The sequence below is a fragment of the Nycticebus coucang genome, chromosome 14, assembly GCF_027406575.1.
Source record: "Nycticebus coucang isolate mNycCou1 chromosome 14, mNycCou1.pri, whole genome shotgun sequence".
Classification (NCBI taxonomy): domain Eukaryota; kingdom Metazoa; phylum Chordata; class Mammalia; order Primates; family Lorisidae; genus Nycticebus; species Nycticebus coucang.
In genome coordinates this window covers 38386832-38406216 of record NC_069793.1, presented here as the reverse complement: position 1 = coordinate 38406216, position 19385 = coordinate 38386832, and the positions used below count along the sequence as shown (strand labels likewise).

The window sequence follows — 19385 nt, the reverse complement described above, 5'->3', positions numbered from 1 at the left end:
AAAAGTCTAATGCGATATATTCATAACTTTGAAGTAGGTAGTGATTTCTAGATACATCATCCAAAGTATGATTTGTGAAATAAAGATAATCAAAAACTCTAAATTCCTAGAAGAAAACATGGGGGAAAGGCTAATCGACATTGGCCTCAACAGTGATTTTTTTGGATATTATACCAAAAGTTTTGGCAACAAAAGCAGAGATAAACAAATGGGGCTGCCGTTTGGACCTCATTATGAATGCGTATATAAGCATTATTTGTATTTACAAAACACGGACACAAGTTAAAAATAGATTCCAGTGGGTGAATTGATAATCAAGTAGTGTGACATCCATGTAAAGGAATTCACTGCTTAGTGATGGAAAGGAACAAATATTTGATAGTCATGAAAATATGGTTAATTCTAGAATGTATTTTGCCAAGTAAAAGAAACTAATCTAAAAAGTTATGTAGCATATCATTCTATTATGTGGCATTTTGGAAAAGATAAAAAATATTGGTAAGAAGTACGTGTCATTGATTTTGATGAGTTAAGGATGAAGGGAGAGGCTGCGTACAAATGGGAAAGACAAGGAAATTCTTCAGGGTGCTATAATTTTTTAAATACCTGGCCTATGAGGTGATTATAAGAATCTAATGTATGAGTCAAAACTCATTGAACTGTACACCAAAACATTGAATTTTACTCTGTGTAAATTAAAAAATCAAGCAGTAAAGGGAGATTCAAAGTGAGTACATGGGAGGGCTATGCCTTGCAATACATACGGCTTTTATAATGAAAATAGAATGTGCCCAGCAAATAGCATCTTGGGCTTATTGAACTCAAACTTTGGAAAGGAAAACAGTTGGATGTGCCAGGTAAATCATCATATTTAAGACACTATTTTTAAAATATGAAAATGCAAGTGATATTAAAAGTCAATTTTGACTTTCTTTAAAATTATCACTGAAAGAAACATAGCTGGCAATAACAGTAAATTATCAATTAGTAATACATACACAGTAATTAAACAGTTAATAACAACATAATATTCTATGTTTACTGTATATCATATTTCTTTAAAAATGGATTGGCTTCTTAAAACACTGCAGTGCCAACATTTTTTTCAACCTGAACTGTTTGACCAAAGTTATCTGGAATTAATATTATGTTCTGTTTTCTTCTAACAGTACAATATTTTTTCCCATTCTTAAGCTTTTGAATTTAATTTTTCAATTATAAAATATCAAACTATGTTCAAAAACAGATGTTTAAATTTTTATCCTTTGGCACAGCCTGGGAGAAACCCACAAGTAAGAACCGTAGCAGGTGGCATAAAGTGGGAAGTTCTGTGGTTACAAATGTTCATGTGAGGCTAAAAATATAGAACAGGTTGTGCCCTAAGGCAGTCCTGCTTAGACTAGCTGTGGTGTATTTGGGTTAAGATTCTTGGGTGGCACCTGTGGCTCAAGGAGTAGGGCGCCGGTCCCATACACCAGAGGTGGTGGGTTCAAACCCAGCAATGGCCAAAATCACAAAAGGAAAAAAAAAAAAAAAGATTCTATACCTCAAATCAACAGATTTGGTTCTAGTTAAGTCATCGATTTTACTAATGACAGTGTTTGGTTTGAAGAGATTGGACCAGATTTTTAGTTTTCCAAAATGCCATCACAGAGCTGTGAGATATTGGTGTCTTCAGAACTTCACCACCTGTCACAGGTTGTAATCCAGGTTTTCTTGCTGGATCCACGCAACTTGACCAAAATCCAAATGCCATTTTTGAGCTTCTCAGAGTGAAACACTCTGTACTACTCTTCATATTTCTCTTGGCAGTAGTGTAAACATTATAACTTTGAAGCTTGCCAGAAACACTGTAAGATTTAAATCCTAATCTAAACCCAAGATTCATTTTTATTGGAAATCCTTCCATAAGGCAGGCAAAGATGATCAAGAGTTCCATCTTAACCCTATACACATGTGTACACATGCACACACTCACACACGCATGTTGATTGTGATGTGAGAAGCACCAATATGGTTTTTATAATAACTGAAAGATATTCAGGGTTTCATTTTCATGACTTGGTTTAAAGCAGTAGGAAGCGTGGCTATGCCATTACTTTGATTTGGCTGTTGAGGTCCATCAGAGGCCATGGCAGTGCAAAAAAAAAATAATAAATATTTTTTGTTATTTAGCCATGTGCTATATCCAGGTGAATGTGAATTTGATGGTGGATGAAATTGCCTTAGTTTTTACCTAACTTAATTCAAGGGACAACTTGGGATGGAGTCCAGATTTTAAAAGTATCTTTCCCATTCTAGTGGAAAGTTTAAACAGTTGTTTGGGTCACAACATAGGAGATGTGAAGAGGCTTAGATTTCAGGAACATGTGTTAGGATGAACTTTCAATTGCCAGAATACCTCCAATAATCACTACTTAGTGATTTCATCAAGATCATCACAGGTCTTTCTCCCAATAAATTCACTATCTCCATCTGAATAATGAAAGGCTATGGTACATTAGCTAGAGAATAATGTTCAAGGTTTCAAAGATATCTGGAAGTCATTTTAAAAGAATAGTTGCACCTGCTCAAGGTTATTTGTGAAGTTGGTGGCAATAGGAAGACTATATCTCCTCTTGGCATTCCTGTGACTTTAAAATGCACAATAATTGACTGGCAGTTGGAAAAACAATATTTATTTATTATTTATTCTTATTTAAGGCTTGTTAGAGGTTATGCTTAGACTGGCAGTTCAGTATGAACATTTTTTTTTTCCATTTGGTGTTTTCAGTAAGAATCATCATCAGTTTGCAACATAGTGTTTGGTACAATGGTTGCTACTGCCACTGGGTTTGAATTTCCTATGAGAGTATACAGAGAATCCACTAACTTCTAATTGTTCAGTCTTGGGCATTGATGGCATGAATTCTTACTCAAATTGCTGCTGTCTTTGGAGCATAGGGGTCTCTTTCCTTCAAGCACTTTTTCAGGGGCTCTTTCACATAGTAGTCTTGTTCACACAGATGCACCCCCCTTTTTTTGTTCGTTTTTTTGAGACAATCTCACTATGTTGCCCTTGGTAGAGTGCTGTAGCATCACAGTTCACAGCAACCTCAAACTCCTCAAACTCCTGGGCTTAAGTGATTCTCTTGCCTAGCCTCCCAAGCAGCTGGAACTATAGGAGCCCACCACAACGCCCAGCTATTTTTTGGTTGCAGTTGTCATTGGCGTTTAGCAAGCCTGGGCTGGGCTCAAACTTGCCACCTACAGTGTATGTGGCCAGCATCCTACTCACTGAGCTACGACTGCTAAGCCCCAGATGCATTCTTTGACATTATCTTCTAAACTACAGAAGCTTTGACATAATAAACAAGTGCTATTTTAAACCACAAAATTTGTAGTTCATTGTTATATAGCAGAGAAAAATGAATCCAACTATGCTGCGGTAACTTGTCCTATTCTTAATGTCTCAAAACTAAACTAGATTGGATCTGTACAAAGATACAGAATAGGAGATGAAAAAGGAGTTTAGCTAACATATAATAACTAATAATCAAGGTGAAGGTGAGTATATTTTATTTTTTTAATTTTTTTAATTTTTTTTTTAATTAAATCATAGCTGTGTACATTAATGTGATCATGGGGCACCATACACTAGTTTTATAGACCATTTGACACATTTTCATCACACTGGTTAACACAGCCTTCCTGGCATTTTCTTAGTTATTGTGCTAAGACATTTACATTCCACATTTACTAAGTTTCACATTTACCGTTGTAAGATGCACCGCAGGTGTAATCCTATCAATCCGCCTCCCTCTACCCACGTCCCCCCTCCCTCCCCCCCTTTCCCCCTTCCCCCTATTCTTAGGTTGTAACTGAGTTATAGCTTTCCTGTGAAAGCCATAAATTAGTTTCATAGTAGGGCTGAGTACATTGGATACTTTTTCTTCCATTCTTAGGATACTTTACTAAGAAGAATATGTTCCAGCTCCATTCATATAAACATGAAAGAGGTAAAGTCTCCATCTTTCTTTAAGGCTGCAGAATATTCCATGGTGTACATATACCACAATTTATTAATCCATTCATGGGTTGATGGGCACTTGGGCTGCTTCCATGACTTAGCAATTATGAATTGGGCTGCAATAAACATTCTGGTACAAATATCTTTGTTGTGATGTGATTTTTAGTCTTCTGGGTATATGCCTAGTAGAGGAATTATAGGATTAAATGGCAGATCTATTTTTAGATCTCTAAGTGTTCTCCATACATCTTTCCAAAAGGAATGTATTAATTTGCAATCCTACCAGCAGTGTAAAAGTTTTCCTTTTTCTCCATATCCACACCAACATCTCTGGTCTTGGGATTTTGTGATATAGGCTAGTCTTACTGGAGTTAGATGATATCTCAAAGTAGTTTTGATTTGCATTTCTCTGATGATTAAAGATGATGAGCATTTTTTTATATGTCTATAGGCCACATGCCTGTCTTCTTCAGAGGTTTCTCTTCAAATCCCTTGCCCAGCCTGCGATGGGATCACTTGTTCTTTTCTTGCTTATACGTTTGAGTTCTCTGTGGATTTTGGTTATTAAACCTTTGTTGGAGACATAAACTGCAAATATCTTCTCCCATTCGAGGGCTGTTTGCTTGCTTTACTTACTGTGTTCTTGGCTGTGCAGAAGCTTTTTAGTTTGGTCAGGTCCCAGTAGTGTATTTTTGAAGCTGCTTCAATTGCCTGGGGGGTCCTCCTCATAAAATACTCGCTTGTGTTCTTGGCTGTGCTGAAGCTTTTTAGTTTGATCAGGTCCCAGTAGTGTATTTTTGAAGCTGCTTCAATTGCCCGGGTGGTCCTAAGGTGAGTATATTTTAAAAACTTCATTCAGAAATATCTGTATTTGTTGCCACAAAATACTGTTAAACCTTACTAGACTGATTGACCTCATAAAAGTATGTTCTTATGAAACTCACTAATAAAACTATACTTAGGATCATCATTCTTTTTTTGGTGGTATTTTCTGTACTGATTTAGATATCTTGCCCTTTTTCTGTAATTGTATGTATTTTTCATTTAAAAATATTAAGAGGGTACAAGTGGTTTTTTTTTTTTTTTTTACATGAGTTTCTTATGTAATGCTTAAGTCAGGGTTTTTGGTATGCCTATCACCAGAATAGTGTTCACTGTACCCAACAGGTAAGTTTCTATCCCACATCCATCCTCTTGCTATCCCCCTTCTTGGTTTCTTGAATCTTTTTATATTGCATTGTCCACATGTGCACCCATCTGTTAGCTCCCACTTATTAGTGAGAACATATGATATTTGATTTTTCATTCCTGAGATACTTCATTTAGGAAAATGGTCTCCAATTCCATACACATTGTTGCAAATGTTTCTTTCATTTCTTTTTATGGCTGAGTAGCACTCCATGTACATTTTAGGTACACACACACACACACACGAATACACATTTTCTTTATCTACTCATGAATTGAAAGGCACTTTGGTTGATCCCACAACTTTGGATTTGTGAATAGTGCTGCAATAAACATTTGACTTTGAAAGAATGACTCATTGATAGAATTATTTCATTTCCTTTGGGTAGATACCCAGCAGTGGGATTGCTAGATTGAAAGGTAGCTTTACATTTATTTCTTTGAGGAATGTCCATACTGTTTTACATAATGATTGTACTAATTTGGAGTCCCACCAACAGTATATAAATGTTCCTTTCTCTCTGCATACATGCTAGCATCTATTATTCCTTGTCTTTTAAGTAATAACCATTATGATCATTATGATAGGGGTAAAGTAGTATCTCATTGTAGTTTTAATTTGCATATCTCTAATGATTAGTGATGCTAAGCATTTTTTCATGTTTCTTGGCCATTTGTCTATCCTCTTTTAAAAAGCTTCTGTTCTTATCTTTTGTGTACTTTTTAATGGGATGGTTTGTTTTTTCTTGCTGATTTGAGTTCTTTTTAGATTCTGGTTTTCAGTACATTGTTGGATATATAGTTTGTGAATATTTTCTCCCATTCTGTGAGTTGCCTGTTGACTATGTGCTTTGTTGTGAAGAAGCTTTTTAATTTAATTAAATATAATTTATTTATTTTTAATGTTGCTATAATTGCTTTTGGGATCTTAGTCATAAATTCTTTGCCTAGGCTGATATGTAAAAGAGTTTTAGGTACATTTTCTTCTAGAATTGTTATAATTTTATACCTTACATTTAAGTCTTAATCTAGAATTATTTTTAATATAGGGTGAGAGAGAGGGATCCTCTTCCACTCTTTTGCTTGTGCCTATCCAGTTTTCCAAGCACTGCTTATTGAATAGGGCTTCCTTTCCCCAGTGTATGTTGTTGGTGATCAGTTGGTGTTAGATTGATAGTTTTGTTTCTGGGTTTTCTATTCTTTCATTGAGCTATGTGTCTCCTTGTACACCAGTACCATGCTGTTTGGATACTATAGCCTTGCAATATAGTTTGAAGTCTGGTAATGTGATGCCTCCAGATCTGTTCTTTTTTCTTAAGATTGCTTTGGCTATTTGGGCCCCTTTCTGGCTGCAAACAAAAAGTGTCAAATTATTTTTCCTATATTTGTAAAATATGGTGTTGGTATTTTGAAAGGGATTGCATTTATGCTGTAAATCACTTTGGGTACTGTGGATATTTTAACCATATTGATTCTACCAATCTACAAGCATGGTATATTGTTCCATTTGTTTGTATTCTCTTTGATTTCTTTCCTTGAATTTCATAGTTCTTGTAGAGGTCTTTCACATCCTTGGTTAAGTACATTCCTAGGCATTTTATTTTCTTTGTAGCTATTATGAATAGTATTGAGTCCTGGGTTTGACTCTTATTAGACTATTATTAGTATATAGAAAGGCTACTGTTTTATGTGCCTTGATTTTGTAACCTGAGACTTAATTAAATTTATTTATCAATTCCAGGAGTCTTTTGGTGGAGTCTTTAGGTTTTTTAGATATGATATCACATAATCAGCAAATAGAGATAGTCTGGCCTCCTCTTCCCTCATTTGGATGCTCTTTTTTTTTTTTTGATTGCCTAATAGAGGAGCATTATTCTCTTGAATTTAGAAGTAACTTGATTTCAATAAATTTTTAAGTGCCTTGAGTGTCAGAGTCTTGAGTTTGTAAATTATAGGATATTTTCTCATTTAGAGTTAAATTTATGGGTTTGGGAATGTTTTGTTAACATTCATTAAGATATTAAAAATCATTCTGCTAAAATAAGCATCAATATCTCTTAAATCTATATTAGTCATGGTTCATAAGAGATACAAAACCTAAGTAGGTAAAGATTTAAATATGAGAGAAGATAAAACAAACAGCCATAAGAAAGACTAAAAACGGGGCCCTCATCCCATCTACTTTTTATGTCAATCCAGACACAAGAATGTGAAGACCTCAAATGAGAGGCACCGGTACTGAATAATAAATACTAGGCATATTTTTCACAGTAAATGTACTTACTTAGTTTATGTAATGGTTAATTTTAGGTGTCAACTAACTGGATTAAGGCAACTGAGGTCATTGAGTCACATGATTATGGAAGCTGACAACTCCCATGATGGATAACTGTCAAGCTGGATACCCTGCAAAGGCAGTAGCTTGTCTCAGTCTAAGTCTGAAAGCCTTAGAAACAAGGCAGCTGATATTGTAAAACTCTCAGACTGAGGCTGAATGCCCAAGAATCCAGAGAACCATTGGTGCAAGTCCTGGAGTCCAATGGCCAAAGGGCCTGGAGTCCTAATATTCAAGGGTGGGAGAGGAGTGTCCCAGCTCCAGGAGAAAAAGAGAGAGTGCACCTTTCTTCTGCCTTTTGTCCTATCCAGGCCTCCAGCCAATTTGATGGTGACTTCCCACAGAAAGTAGATCTTCCCTACTCTATCCACTGACTCACAAGTCAATCTCCTCTAGAAATACCTCTAAAGACACACTCAGAGATAATACTTTATCAGCTCCCTATATATTTCTTAAGCCAGTCAAGTTGACACCTAAAATTAGCCATCACATAAAGTAAATAAGTACATTTCATGAAAACTATGCACAAAGTGATATAGAGGCCATTGGAATCCAAGAAGTGGGGAGGATAGGATGGAGAGATGAGTATAAACTTATCAGGTACACTTAACTCTATTCTGGTGATGGACACACTAAAAGTATTATACAGGGTAAGAATGTAACCAAAATAGTTGTGTCCCATTAATATTTGAAATTAAAACAATAGATAAAAATAATGACATAAAAAAGAGAAAATAAAAGTCACAATATCTGCTTTGTAATATTGATGGAAAAATAAACACATACATATCGTTATGTATCATACAAATAAAACACTATATATATATACACTAAGTATTATTAAATCAATAAGCAAAAGTCTCACAACACAGCTATAAAGTAACTAGCCACTTCTGTGTTATAATATGCCAGGAAATACATGAAAACATGCTCGTGTGCTATAAAATGAAAATTAAAACAATAAGAGGCTTTTTATTTGTTTGTTAGCTTGTTATTTTGTCTACTATTAAACCAGCTCATACTCTCCAGAGTTGGCCAAAGCAAAAGGAAACAGATCCTTTCTTGTGCTATTCATGGATGTGTGAAAAGATAAAGCTTCTAGGGAGAGCAGTCTGGCAATATCTATCCAAATGATAAATATTCATGTCTTCCAACCCAGTAGTTGTACATCTAAGTATTTCCTCCTAGAGAAGTGCTCAATGTGTGCAAAAAAAGGCATATGTGAGGATGCTCATAGCAGCATTCTTTTTAAAGTTAAATTATTGAAAAATACCTAAATACCCATTGACAGGGAATAGTCAAATAAATTATGGTTTGCCTATACCAGTGCTTCTCAACCTTCCTAATGCTGTGAACTCTTAATACAGTCCAAAGGGGTCGTGACCCACAGGTTGAGTACTGCTGGCCTCGAATGTGGCTTACTTTGTCATATTATGAAAAGTCTAGGGTAGCGCTCTTTCTCTCTCAGCACAGGGGACACCTGGCAGTGTGAAGGGAGTGCGCTGCCCTGAGCTTTGCCACCACCACCGGGAAGCCTGCAGTGATGGAGTGGAGTGATGCAGAGAACACCAATGTGGTCACCTGTCAGAGTCTGCACCCCACTGTGGAGAAGCTGCTGACAGTCTGGGGTTAGGGTTATGATCAGCATTACCTGAAGTATTGAATTTGAAATATCCTAAAAATCTCTCACTTATAAACTCTGAAGGATTATGACTTTGATTCTATTCTATCATAGTAAGACTTTACTCAGTCTAATCTTCTGAAATTCTTTGAAGTGAAGCAGTCTATGATTTTAGCTGAAGAAATGAATGACATGGAGTAATCTAACATCTGGTTCTTTTTGCATAGCCCAAAGGGGCCCTGTACTGCTCCACCAGGGAGGAAACTTCCAGAAATGCTGGTTTACTGCAGTGACTTAGCTGTGAAAACATTTGGATCCTTCTCTGCTTTGTCCTGGGGTCACTTTTAGGTTCATTTACCTCAGGAAAATGCCTAAAACAATCATGTTAAGTCCCAGCACCTGTCAATTGCTTCAAGCAGCCTTATGTAATTGCAACCAATGAGTTCACAGTTAGCATGAAATTGGAAGCACAGGACCTCAGGAACAGCACATCCATCTGTATTGCCACAATAGTTGAACTGGCACGTGTCTTCCTCCACCTGTGTTTCGGTAGCAGCAATAAGAAGAATGGCGACTGTTTGATGCAGTTTAAATCCAGCCTGTTAGGATCTATGACAAGAAAGGTTTAGGTTGCAGTCCCTTCTGGATCCACATATGAAAGAAACTACATTTCACTCTGCCAACTCACGACCCAAGTTTCCTGCCAAAATAGAACCTCTTGTTTATGCTGGTCTAGGAAAATGTGAGACATTTTAAAGTGATCAGGAAATAGCAGTCAGCATGCATAAAAAAGCTTATATATGAAGAAACATGGAAGATGAGAATAAAACCATTTCAATTACTGAAAATTCTACTGCCAAAACCAATGACTCATTGGAGGAAAGCTATTGCACAACAGCTCAACCAGAGTTAAACATGAAACGGAGAATAGATATGAAAATAAATTTGAAAGGCTAGCCTACATGGGAAATACGAATCGTCAACATGGACCCCGCTAGCACTGCAGTATTTAAACAGATACGTAGAAAACATACTAATTGTTCAAGAAACTGCACCTACAACAGGCACCATGTACACGTCATTTCACAGGGAAGTCTACCAAATCTTAAGGACTTACAACTCTAACAGTCTCAATGCTGCTGGAGTTGTAAGTCAGTGATACCCAGCAGTATTGTCTGTGTGTGGAAATATGTCCTATCTGTGCTGCGGTATGACTGCCACCAGCCACATATGGCCCTTGAGCGAGCACTTGAAATGTGACTACTGTGACTGAGGAACTGGATTTTTAAAATAAGCAAGATTGAGCAGCTCAATTTTTCACAAATGACAGGAAAGAACACGAAAGTGGTAAATGGAGATGACAGCACCAAAGAAAAGTAGAATAGTTCAATCACAGAAATTCAAAAACCTTTTTTAAAGAGGAGCAGTACAGAAGAATGAGCTGAAACAGGCAGGTAGGATCAAGGAGGATGGAAACATACTTCATCTCAGGCCAGTTTGACAGGAGGGTCTAGAAACAAAAGAGCCTCCACTGGAAATGGCTGAAAGAGAAGCAGTGTCATTGGCAAGGGCTGAGGGGTAGTTCCAGGACTGGCGGAGATTATGGAGGAAAATGGATTATCCACAGAGAAAGCTGAAGAGGAGGCTAAGTGGGTTTTCTGATCTTTTATACAAGTTCCGAGGAGCATACAATAGGAGCCTACATGAGAGAGGTCAGAAATGGCAGTGTCCAGAGATAGGGATGGATTAGAGTTCCAGGGATGAGGATTGACCTGGAATTGATGTTATGGGAGATGAAGAGGGATGGAGAGGGGGAGGGGTGCCATTCTTTACTGGAGTGCACCTTAGGTGGGGTCTTCTGCTTTTGGAGTCCCACTTCAGTTGAAGGACAGTGTTACTCCTAGCGGATGAACCTTTCTGCATGAGGGGAGTCACTTTTACGCCCAGCAGAAGAATGTTGACCCTACTTGATGATCAGTTTCTGTGATACACTGTGCTATCTTTTGCAGCCCCTAGAACACTGAGTACATTATGTGTTTAAGGAATGGAAGGGTAGAGAAGTAAATGCTAATACTTAAGCTTTTAGGTTTCATTTTATGTTTATGTTTGAAAACCTAAATGGTTAGGTTTATCTAAAGACAATTCAGATCATTGTCAGAATTCACCAACAAGATTAAACTTCAGTTTCTTTTCTCACAGAACCTTTAAAAAGAATGGAGAAAGCTCAAACTGGAAACTGAGATGTTTATGTCTCATACCTTTTGGCAAAAATTCCAAACGCTTTCCCTGAAAATAAATCAACAGAAATAACTTGTTCTAATATGTAGGTGTTTTTTTTTTTTTTTTCAGGAGTACTTTCCTGAAACAGCCCTTGCAAGAATTAGAACCTTTAGTTAACCTCTGCTGATTATTTCTTATTACTAATAGTCACCATTCTGGATTTTCAGGTATGAATATAAGCAAGAGTGAAATAACAAAAGAAACTTCACTGAAGCCTTCTCGGAGATCCCTGCCTTGCCTCACCCAGAGCTGCACTTACTCAAAGAGCCTGAGTCAGTCTACCTCACTCTTCCAGTCAATGGAGAGTGACTCTCAGGCTCCCACTTCCATGACCCTAATCTCAGCTGATAAAACAGAGCAAGGTGGGCAGCAATTTCTGTTTTCTTGCTCAACTTATATGTCTGAAGAGTAAGCATTTTCAAAACACCCTTTCTTCTAGTCTGTTGTCATTTGGCTAGTATTTATAGAGCTCTCCAGGAAGGAGGCTGGCAAAGGAAGGGGACCAGTCCCTGGTGCCAGTCAGAGGAAAGGCCGTTTGTCGGTCAGATGTATTTCATTCCTTCCTCGTGGTAAAGGTGACCAATCCATGGAGTCTGGCTCTAATGCTGGCTGTTAGCAATGGAAGACAGAACCAGCGACTTGACTACCTGAATCACTGGTGCATGTGCCACTATTTGCATCCCCTTTGTTGATGAGTATCATTCCTGGTGAGAACCTATAACTAGTTTTTTTTTTTTGACAGAGTCTCACTATGTTGCCCTCAGTAGAGTGCTGTGCCATCATTGCTCACAGCAACATCAAACTCTTGGATTCAAGTGATCCTCTTGGTTCAGCCTCCCAAGTAGCTGGGAGTAGGCCCTAGCCACAATGCCTGGCTATTTTTTTTTTTTTTTAGAGACAGAGTCTCACTTTCTCGCCCTTGGTAGAGTGCTATAGTGTCACAGCTCAAAGCAACCTCCAACTCCTGAGCTTAGATGATTCTCTTGTCTCAACCTCCCATGTAGCTGGGATTACAGGCACCCGATGCCTGGCTATTTTTAGAGACAGGGTCTTGCTCTTGCTCAGGCTGGTCTCAAACTCTTAAACTCACGCAATCTACCTGCTTTGGCCTCCCAGAGTGCTGGGGTTATAGGTGTGAGCCACCGCGCTTGGCCTAACTTGTATTTAAGTAGAAAATGTCAGCAATAATAAACTCAGTTTATAAAACAACAACAACAAAAAGCAAAAAAACAAAAGCAAAGATTTTAACTATTGACAATAAAGTAGTAAAGATTTGGTTGCATAAATATATGGTTGAACCAAGTGTTGGCAACCAAATGTTTATACGCAGCAGATGAAATTTAGGTACACATCAGCTAGATGTCAGGTTAAAAAAACTCTGTGGCTACTTTTAGACACTCTTCTACATGTGTCTTCCCATCTAAGACACATTAGTCTGCCTTAGGCCATCTGTTTTTAAGACAGTCAGGAGTCAAAAATACAACCGTGCTCTCTGTAATACAGTGAGTGGTATTTTTTTATCCTTTAGCTTGTTTCTTAGGAGGAGAATGTATTATCTCACGATTCCTTAGGGTTCCTTATTTTTCTGGATAACTTGAAAATACCAAAATTCTCTTTTTGTTACTATTGAACAATTATACATATTATAAGAAGCATAATATAAATGTTTATTTCCCTTATTGAAAGAGATTCTAAATAACTAATTTCAACTCATTAACCTAAAAACTGTCTTCATGTTTGGCCATTATTTGGGCATCCAACACCATGGTTATTTTTCTGTTGATTTTATTTCCTGCTCTACAAAATGTCTTTTTTTTTTTCTTTTAGTTAACGTTGAGGAGAATAAAAAGGACTCCATGCTCAAATGTTCCTTTGCAGACATCAGTGATTTTTGCTTAGGTAAGTTGATTTATAATATTTCTGTCCTCCTTTTGCATTCTTCTGAATTAAATTGTGTTCTTTAAACCCAAAACATAAAAAAAGAAAGAGAAAAGAAAGAAAAAAGTTTTCGTTTTTTTTTTTTTTAATATATACCTCATCTCTTTTACTTAGTGTTAAGACATTTATACTCTATACTAATAGATCCGACATTCACCTTTGCATTATGAACCATTGGTGTGATCCCACCATTCACCCTCCCTTGATCTGACCTCCTCCCTCTCTTCCTATCCCCTCCTCCTCCCTCCTTCATCTTGGGCCGTAGTTGTGAGCTGTTCTTCATATGAAAGTGTGAGTGATTGTAAATTGGTTTCATTAGTACTGAGTACATGGGATATTTTTTCTTCTATTCTTGAGATACTTTACTAAGAAGGATATGTTCCAGCTCCATCCATGTAAACGTGAAAAAGGTAAAGTCTCCATCTTTTTTAAGGCCACATAATATTCCATGGCATACATATACCGCAATTTATTAATACATTCATGGGTTGATGGGCACTTGGGCTTCTTCCATGACTTGGCAATTACGAATTGAGCTGCAATGAACAATCTGATGCGAATATATTTGTTATAAAGTGATTTTTGGTCTTTTGGACATACACCTAGTAGAGGAATTGCAGGATCAAATGGCAGGTCCATTTTTAGATCCCTGAGTATTCTCCATATTTCTTTCCAAAAGGGACCTATTAGCTTGCACTCCCACCAGCAGTGCAGAAGTGGTCTTTAACTTGATGGGTGAGTATAATATTTTGAGGTTAAAAAATGATTAAGGTATTTATTATACAGTTTGAAATTCATATAACATAAGAGATTTTATAATGAACAAAAATTCCATAACCAAAAAAGCAAATAGCAATTTTTACTATCAGTCTTCCTGAAACTTTCTTTCAATTATCTATAAATAAGTATATTTATACTACTACTATTTCAAGATTTATCAAATTTTGGCATTTAGGATTTGGAAGGTTAGTGACACTAAAAAATTCTATCCTAAATTTAAATAAATTTACTCAATTTTCTCTTTTGCCTTTTGATGTTATCACATAAAATTTTCTGTAACTGAGCAAGATTTACATTCAGATTTGTAGTTTGCTGTCCTTGTGCATGAACATACTTTTGAATTTGGGACTTCTCATTTCATAAAATAAATAGAAACAAATTAAGGCCAGGATTAATTAAAAAGTGATACTAATCTGCCCCAAAATTTATCCTACAGCCTCAGAGTAAATTTATTTATAGCCTACAGAACTATGCCCTGGGTTTTTAGTAGGGAATGTATTGCCTAAATCAGGGTTTCCTAACTCTGGCTACACATTCAGGTAACCTTAAGTCTTTTAAAACTTTCCAGATCTCAGTTCCAGAGAATAAGTTTGGGAAGTCTGGGGGGTGAAATTGGCATCCACACTGTTAAGAATTGTCTGGGTAAATATTAAGTGTGGCCAGGCTTAAGAATGTCTGGCCTAAAACCTGTAGCTTGGTTTCCCTATATGAGCACTGTTAAGTTACTTTCTATAATTTTTAAAATCATAAGCTGTTTTATTTATAACAGCATTTTAAATGACTGCAAATTAGTCATATTTCTTATAGTACTCTTTTTTTAATGTGCATGGCATGGAAACAGTGCTGGCTTATTAAGTTTCCTAATTAAAGAAAGATAGCTACCATCAGGTTCAAATCATATACAACATGAAAAAGAACATTTCATCAGAACAAATATACTCAAGGTACAAAAGTCTTTCCTATAGTAATTAATTCTGAAGGTGATGACGAAAGGTTAAATATCGCTTATCTACAAATTTTAAGGACCAGGTGTGCTTCAGACTTCAATGATTTTGTATTTGGGAATATTTTTAATTAATACCTATTTGATTGAGCATCCCAATAAGTATAAAATCTGAAAATCTGAAACCATGCTCCAAAGAGCATTTTCTTTGAGCTTCATCTCAGTGCTCAAGAAGTTTAGATTTGGGAGCATTCTGGATTTGAGGTTTGAGATTTGAGATGTTTCACCTCTATGATCATTTTCTGGTAAGTAAACAAAAACCAAATCTGACATTTTCCTTGTTCCTAGTATCTGTGCAGTTGATAAAGTTTGCACAGCAGCCCTTCACTAACCTTTCTCCCAAATTAGTACCATGTAATAGTTCAACACTGAAAGAGTTACTCTAGTCATGCAAACCATATAATCCCCAGGTGTCTTATTTTAGACAACTTACCATCCCAATTACTATGAACGATTTCCCTCAAAGCCTAGTACAGTTGGATTCTCTGACTCCACTGTTCTTTATCTTGGTGTGCCTCTATCATTTCATTTACCTGACTTGTATTCATATTGCTCCAGGAATTGTACTTCACACTCAAAATTTTAGCACCTCCTCAGCATCAATTTATCATTCTTCCAAGCTGGACAAGCAACACTGCTTCTGAAGAAGTTAAAACATACAGAAATGGTGGAGCATTTGCCTTTGTCATGCAAGGGAAGGAGAAATCTCCAGCAGACTATAGTGTCACTGAGCATCTACCTGTATGTAATACTTGGCTGGGAAATACTCTTTTGGAGCCAACTGCCTATCTGTAATATAGAGGTTTTCTTTGAAAAGAGATCAAACAACATGAGGTCAAACATACTAAAAGTAAAATTAAATAAAATATGAATAAACATCTTAGGAATGCAGGTTGTCTTTTAAGAACAAAGAAATTACATTATTTAATTTTGCTTTGGCCTGCATAATACCCTTCCAAGTTTGTTTGAATATTGCATGAGAAATCCCCAGTACAAATAGGTTTTGATACCCAATCAATGCATGCAATTAGTGACTCTTTTTTATAGTCAACTATTTTGAGGTTTCCCATAAGAATACTAATGCTGGGCAGAATTAACTTCATGTGGTCAGTGTTTCACTGAGAATTGATCATTTTTATTCTTCCATATGAGAGCTATGTAGGAGAGAATACGCATATTCTTGGTTCTATTGATTCAACCTGTAAGGTTGCCTAACAGGATATGTATATATCATGGGTGAAATGCTGTTTTCCCTCCTAGACATTGGGCAAATCTTCTATCTACTAGCTGTGTGACTGTGGCATATTACTTAACCTCTTCGCGACTCCTTGTTGTTATTTGTAAATTGGGATCAGCAGTTCATACTTGGAGGATTTTTTTGACTTAAATGAAGGGGCATCGCTCTATCACAGCTCCTAACGCATCGCTGGGTTTCAGCAAATACTTGCTCGTTGCTTTATTCAGTCCCTCATTAAACTTCTCTTTCACATCAAATTCTGCTGGGCCAAAAGATATCTACATTAAACAACTGTTTCTTTTGTCTTTAAAATGTGATTCTCCTGCCAAAATAGAAAAAGAGTAATTAACTGAACTCTTTCTTACTAAACAGCACTTCACCAGTCTTATTTCACTTAATTCTCATAACAACACTTTGGGTTAAGTACTGTTATCAGCCCCCTTTTTTTTATAGATGAGGAAACTGATGTACCAAGAGGGAAAATAACTTGCCAGTGTCACAGAGCTAGCTATTGGAAACTGAGATTTCAACCTAGAAGGTCTTAATCCCTAGCTTTCTCTCTTAATTACCACGATAGGCTTAGAGGCCGTTAGCATGAAAAGTGGCTGGGGATTTCTATCTAACACTAGTTCTGCAAGATATTACTAAGTTTCAAGCAGAGAGCAAAAGTTAAGGAGTAAAGTTGCATGGTAAAATATATTTGATAAATGATAGGTTAAAAAGGTAATCAAGTTGGGAAGCTTTCAATATTTGGTTGTTTGGTTTTCTTCCATTTTTTCCTAATTAACATCTCACAACTTTTAATGCTACTTTTAAAAGAGTTGCTCACAAAGCCAGGACACCACTTCATCTTCACACCCACATATACACATATACACCTGTACAGTCTCTGACACACAAAATTATTCTAGAACATACTGATTAATGTAACACTGAATTTTACATTCCAGTGTGGCAATAATATTATCTATTTTCCCTGGAAGCCCCACTACCATTCTCTACACTTTTTCCTACTCAGTATGCTGGAAAATGATGACAAAGAATCAGAAATCCACTGATGAAACTGATCAGAATTCCACAGAAGAAACTGATGCTTCACTCTGCCCATGCTCATTACTTCTGTAAAATCACATAACTCAGAAATGAAATAGGTGGGAGTGATGGATATAGTGGCTCTTACCTATAGTCCCCTCTACTCAGGAGGCTGAGGTGGAAGGATCACTTGAATCCAGGGAGATCCTGGAAAGAAAGAACAAAAAGAGAAAAATGGGTGGGGGAGAAAAAGAGAGAAAGAAAAAAACAAAATGAAATGTATGGGGCTCATTTAGACTGGCATAATTTGAGTACAGCCAACCAAAACATGTATCTACTAAATCTTGTTATGAAATCAACATTTGTAATTAAATGACTCCCTCAAGACATGATTCATATTAGAGTTTTAAAGCATTTGTTTGCTTTTTACAAGCTTAGTAGTCTAACTTGGTGTAGTAGTCATTGGTCTTATTTATTAAAACAGTTATAGTCAAATGAGTATGTGATGATTTTGCTTCCATTCTGTAACAATAGGTATTTTTCACTAATCTCCATTATTTTTTCCAATAGTGTTTCATATTAACTTAGAAAAAGAAGGAATTTTCTACTGTGACTGTCCCCATCCTACTTAAAGATTATAGAGATAAGGGGATTGTACTTGAAGAGCACAGAATTTTTAAGTTATCACAACCTCATCGTCCCTGTAAATCCTTTATATTGTTGAAGGACTTTACCTAACAAATGCAATCAGTGTAACCTGGTTTCTTGTGCCCACAATGAATCCCTAACAATAATTTTTAAAAAATCCTTTAAATTGTTTGTTGAACACATTCAATAAATCCCCTTCACTCAATCTTCAAATCGTGTTCAGAACCTGATCGCTGCTGGGTGTGGGCTCCTCTGCCGCCATCTCTTCATAGACTGATCAGTAACCACCTATCTGCTCTTGGTGCTCACACTCTTCCTCCTTATAGTCTGTTTCTCCACACAGTAATTACAGGAGTCTTTCATAAAAGGAAAATTCAATCTCATTGCTTCTGTGCTTCATTTCTTCCAAGGTTCTCCATTACATTTAAAGTCTAAATTTACTGTGGTCTTTGGAGACGTTACAGAACCTGGGTCTGGTCTCTGGGACATTTGCTAATGCTTCTTTTCACTTACGATGCTGCAAATGACTCAACTTTCCTGTGTCCCCTGTTTGTAATAAGCAAGTTCTTATCCTAGGACCCTAGGCTGAAATAAACAAGATTCATATCAGTTTAAATTTTCTGTTCCTTCATTTTGATTCATTTTTCTTTATGATACTTACTATTACCTCAAGTTATTTATGTAAGTTCCCTACCCTCTCTTTATGCTTCCCAAGGACAGAGACTTTATTAATCTTCTTGATACCTGTAGTCCCAGAAGGGAGAATAGTACCTGGTATATACACATGTGTGTGCGCAAAGAATAATTTTAGGGTTGTGATAGGACAGATGAGGGAATGAAAGATAGAGCTTGTGAACACACACACGCACCCGTACGTCTTTGGGGACTGTGCTACAGAATCCTCTCTTTCCTTTGCTCTCTCTGGCATTTATCACAGTGAATTTCCTCACCTATTAAAAATCAGTGTTTTGTTCATTTTCTCACTGGGGACCTCATCTAATTATGATCCTCTTCTTCATTTAAATTGTGTTGACATAACTTTATGGAGAGCATTTAAAAGCCTAGGAGTCATCACTCCTTTGAAGTAGTAGAATGACCTTTCCAACATTACTCGTATGTGAAGTCCTACCTAATCCTCAGATACTTCGATGCTGATTTCTGTCTGTTACTATCCTTTGGGTCTGACTCTCTTCACACTAAGTTCAGTAAATGATGGTAATTGGTATTTATATGCATTCTATTCATATCGCTTAGTTGTGTTATCTACTGAATGGTACGTAGATGGAGAAATGATGATTGGATCAACGTATGGAA

The 19385-nt window shown here is 36.7% G+C and overlaps 1 protein-coding gene across 3 annotated transcripts in view; it reads left to right on the top strand.

Moving 5' to 3' along the window:
- The window catches only part of ANO3 (anoctamin 3), a 448518-nt gene that overhangs the window by 227943 nt on the left and 201190 nt on the right, over positions 1–19385 (top strand). For 2 of the 3 annotated variants that reach the window (XM_053562431.1, XM_053562432.1), the window contains exons 2-3: positions 11601–11795; positions 13261–13332. In XM_053562431.1, the coding sequence (XP_053418406.1) occupies positions 11601–11795; positions 13261–13332 (267 nt within the window). Of the gene's footprint in view, positions 1–11600; positions 11796–13260; positions 13333–14050; positions 14107–19385 lie in introns of those variants that run through there. The other variant, XM_053562433.1, reaches the window with a different exon arrangement.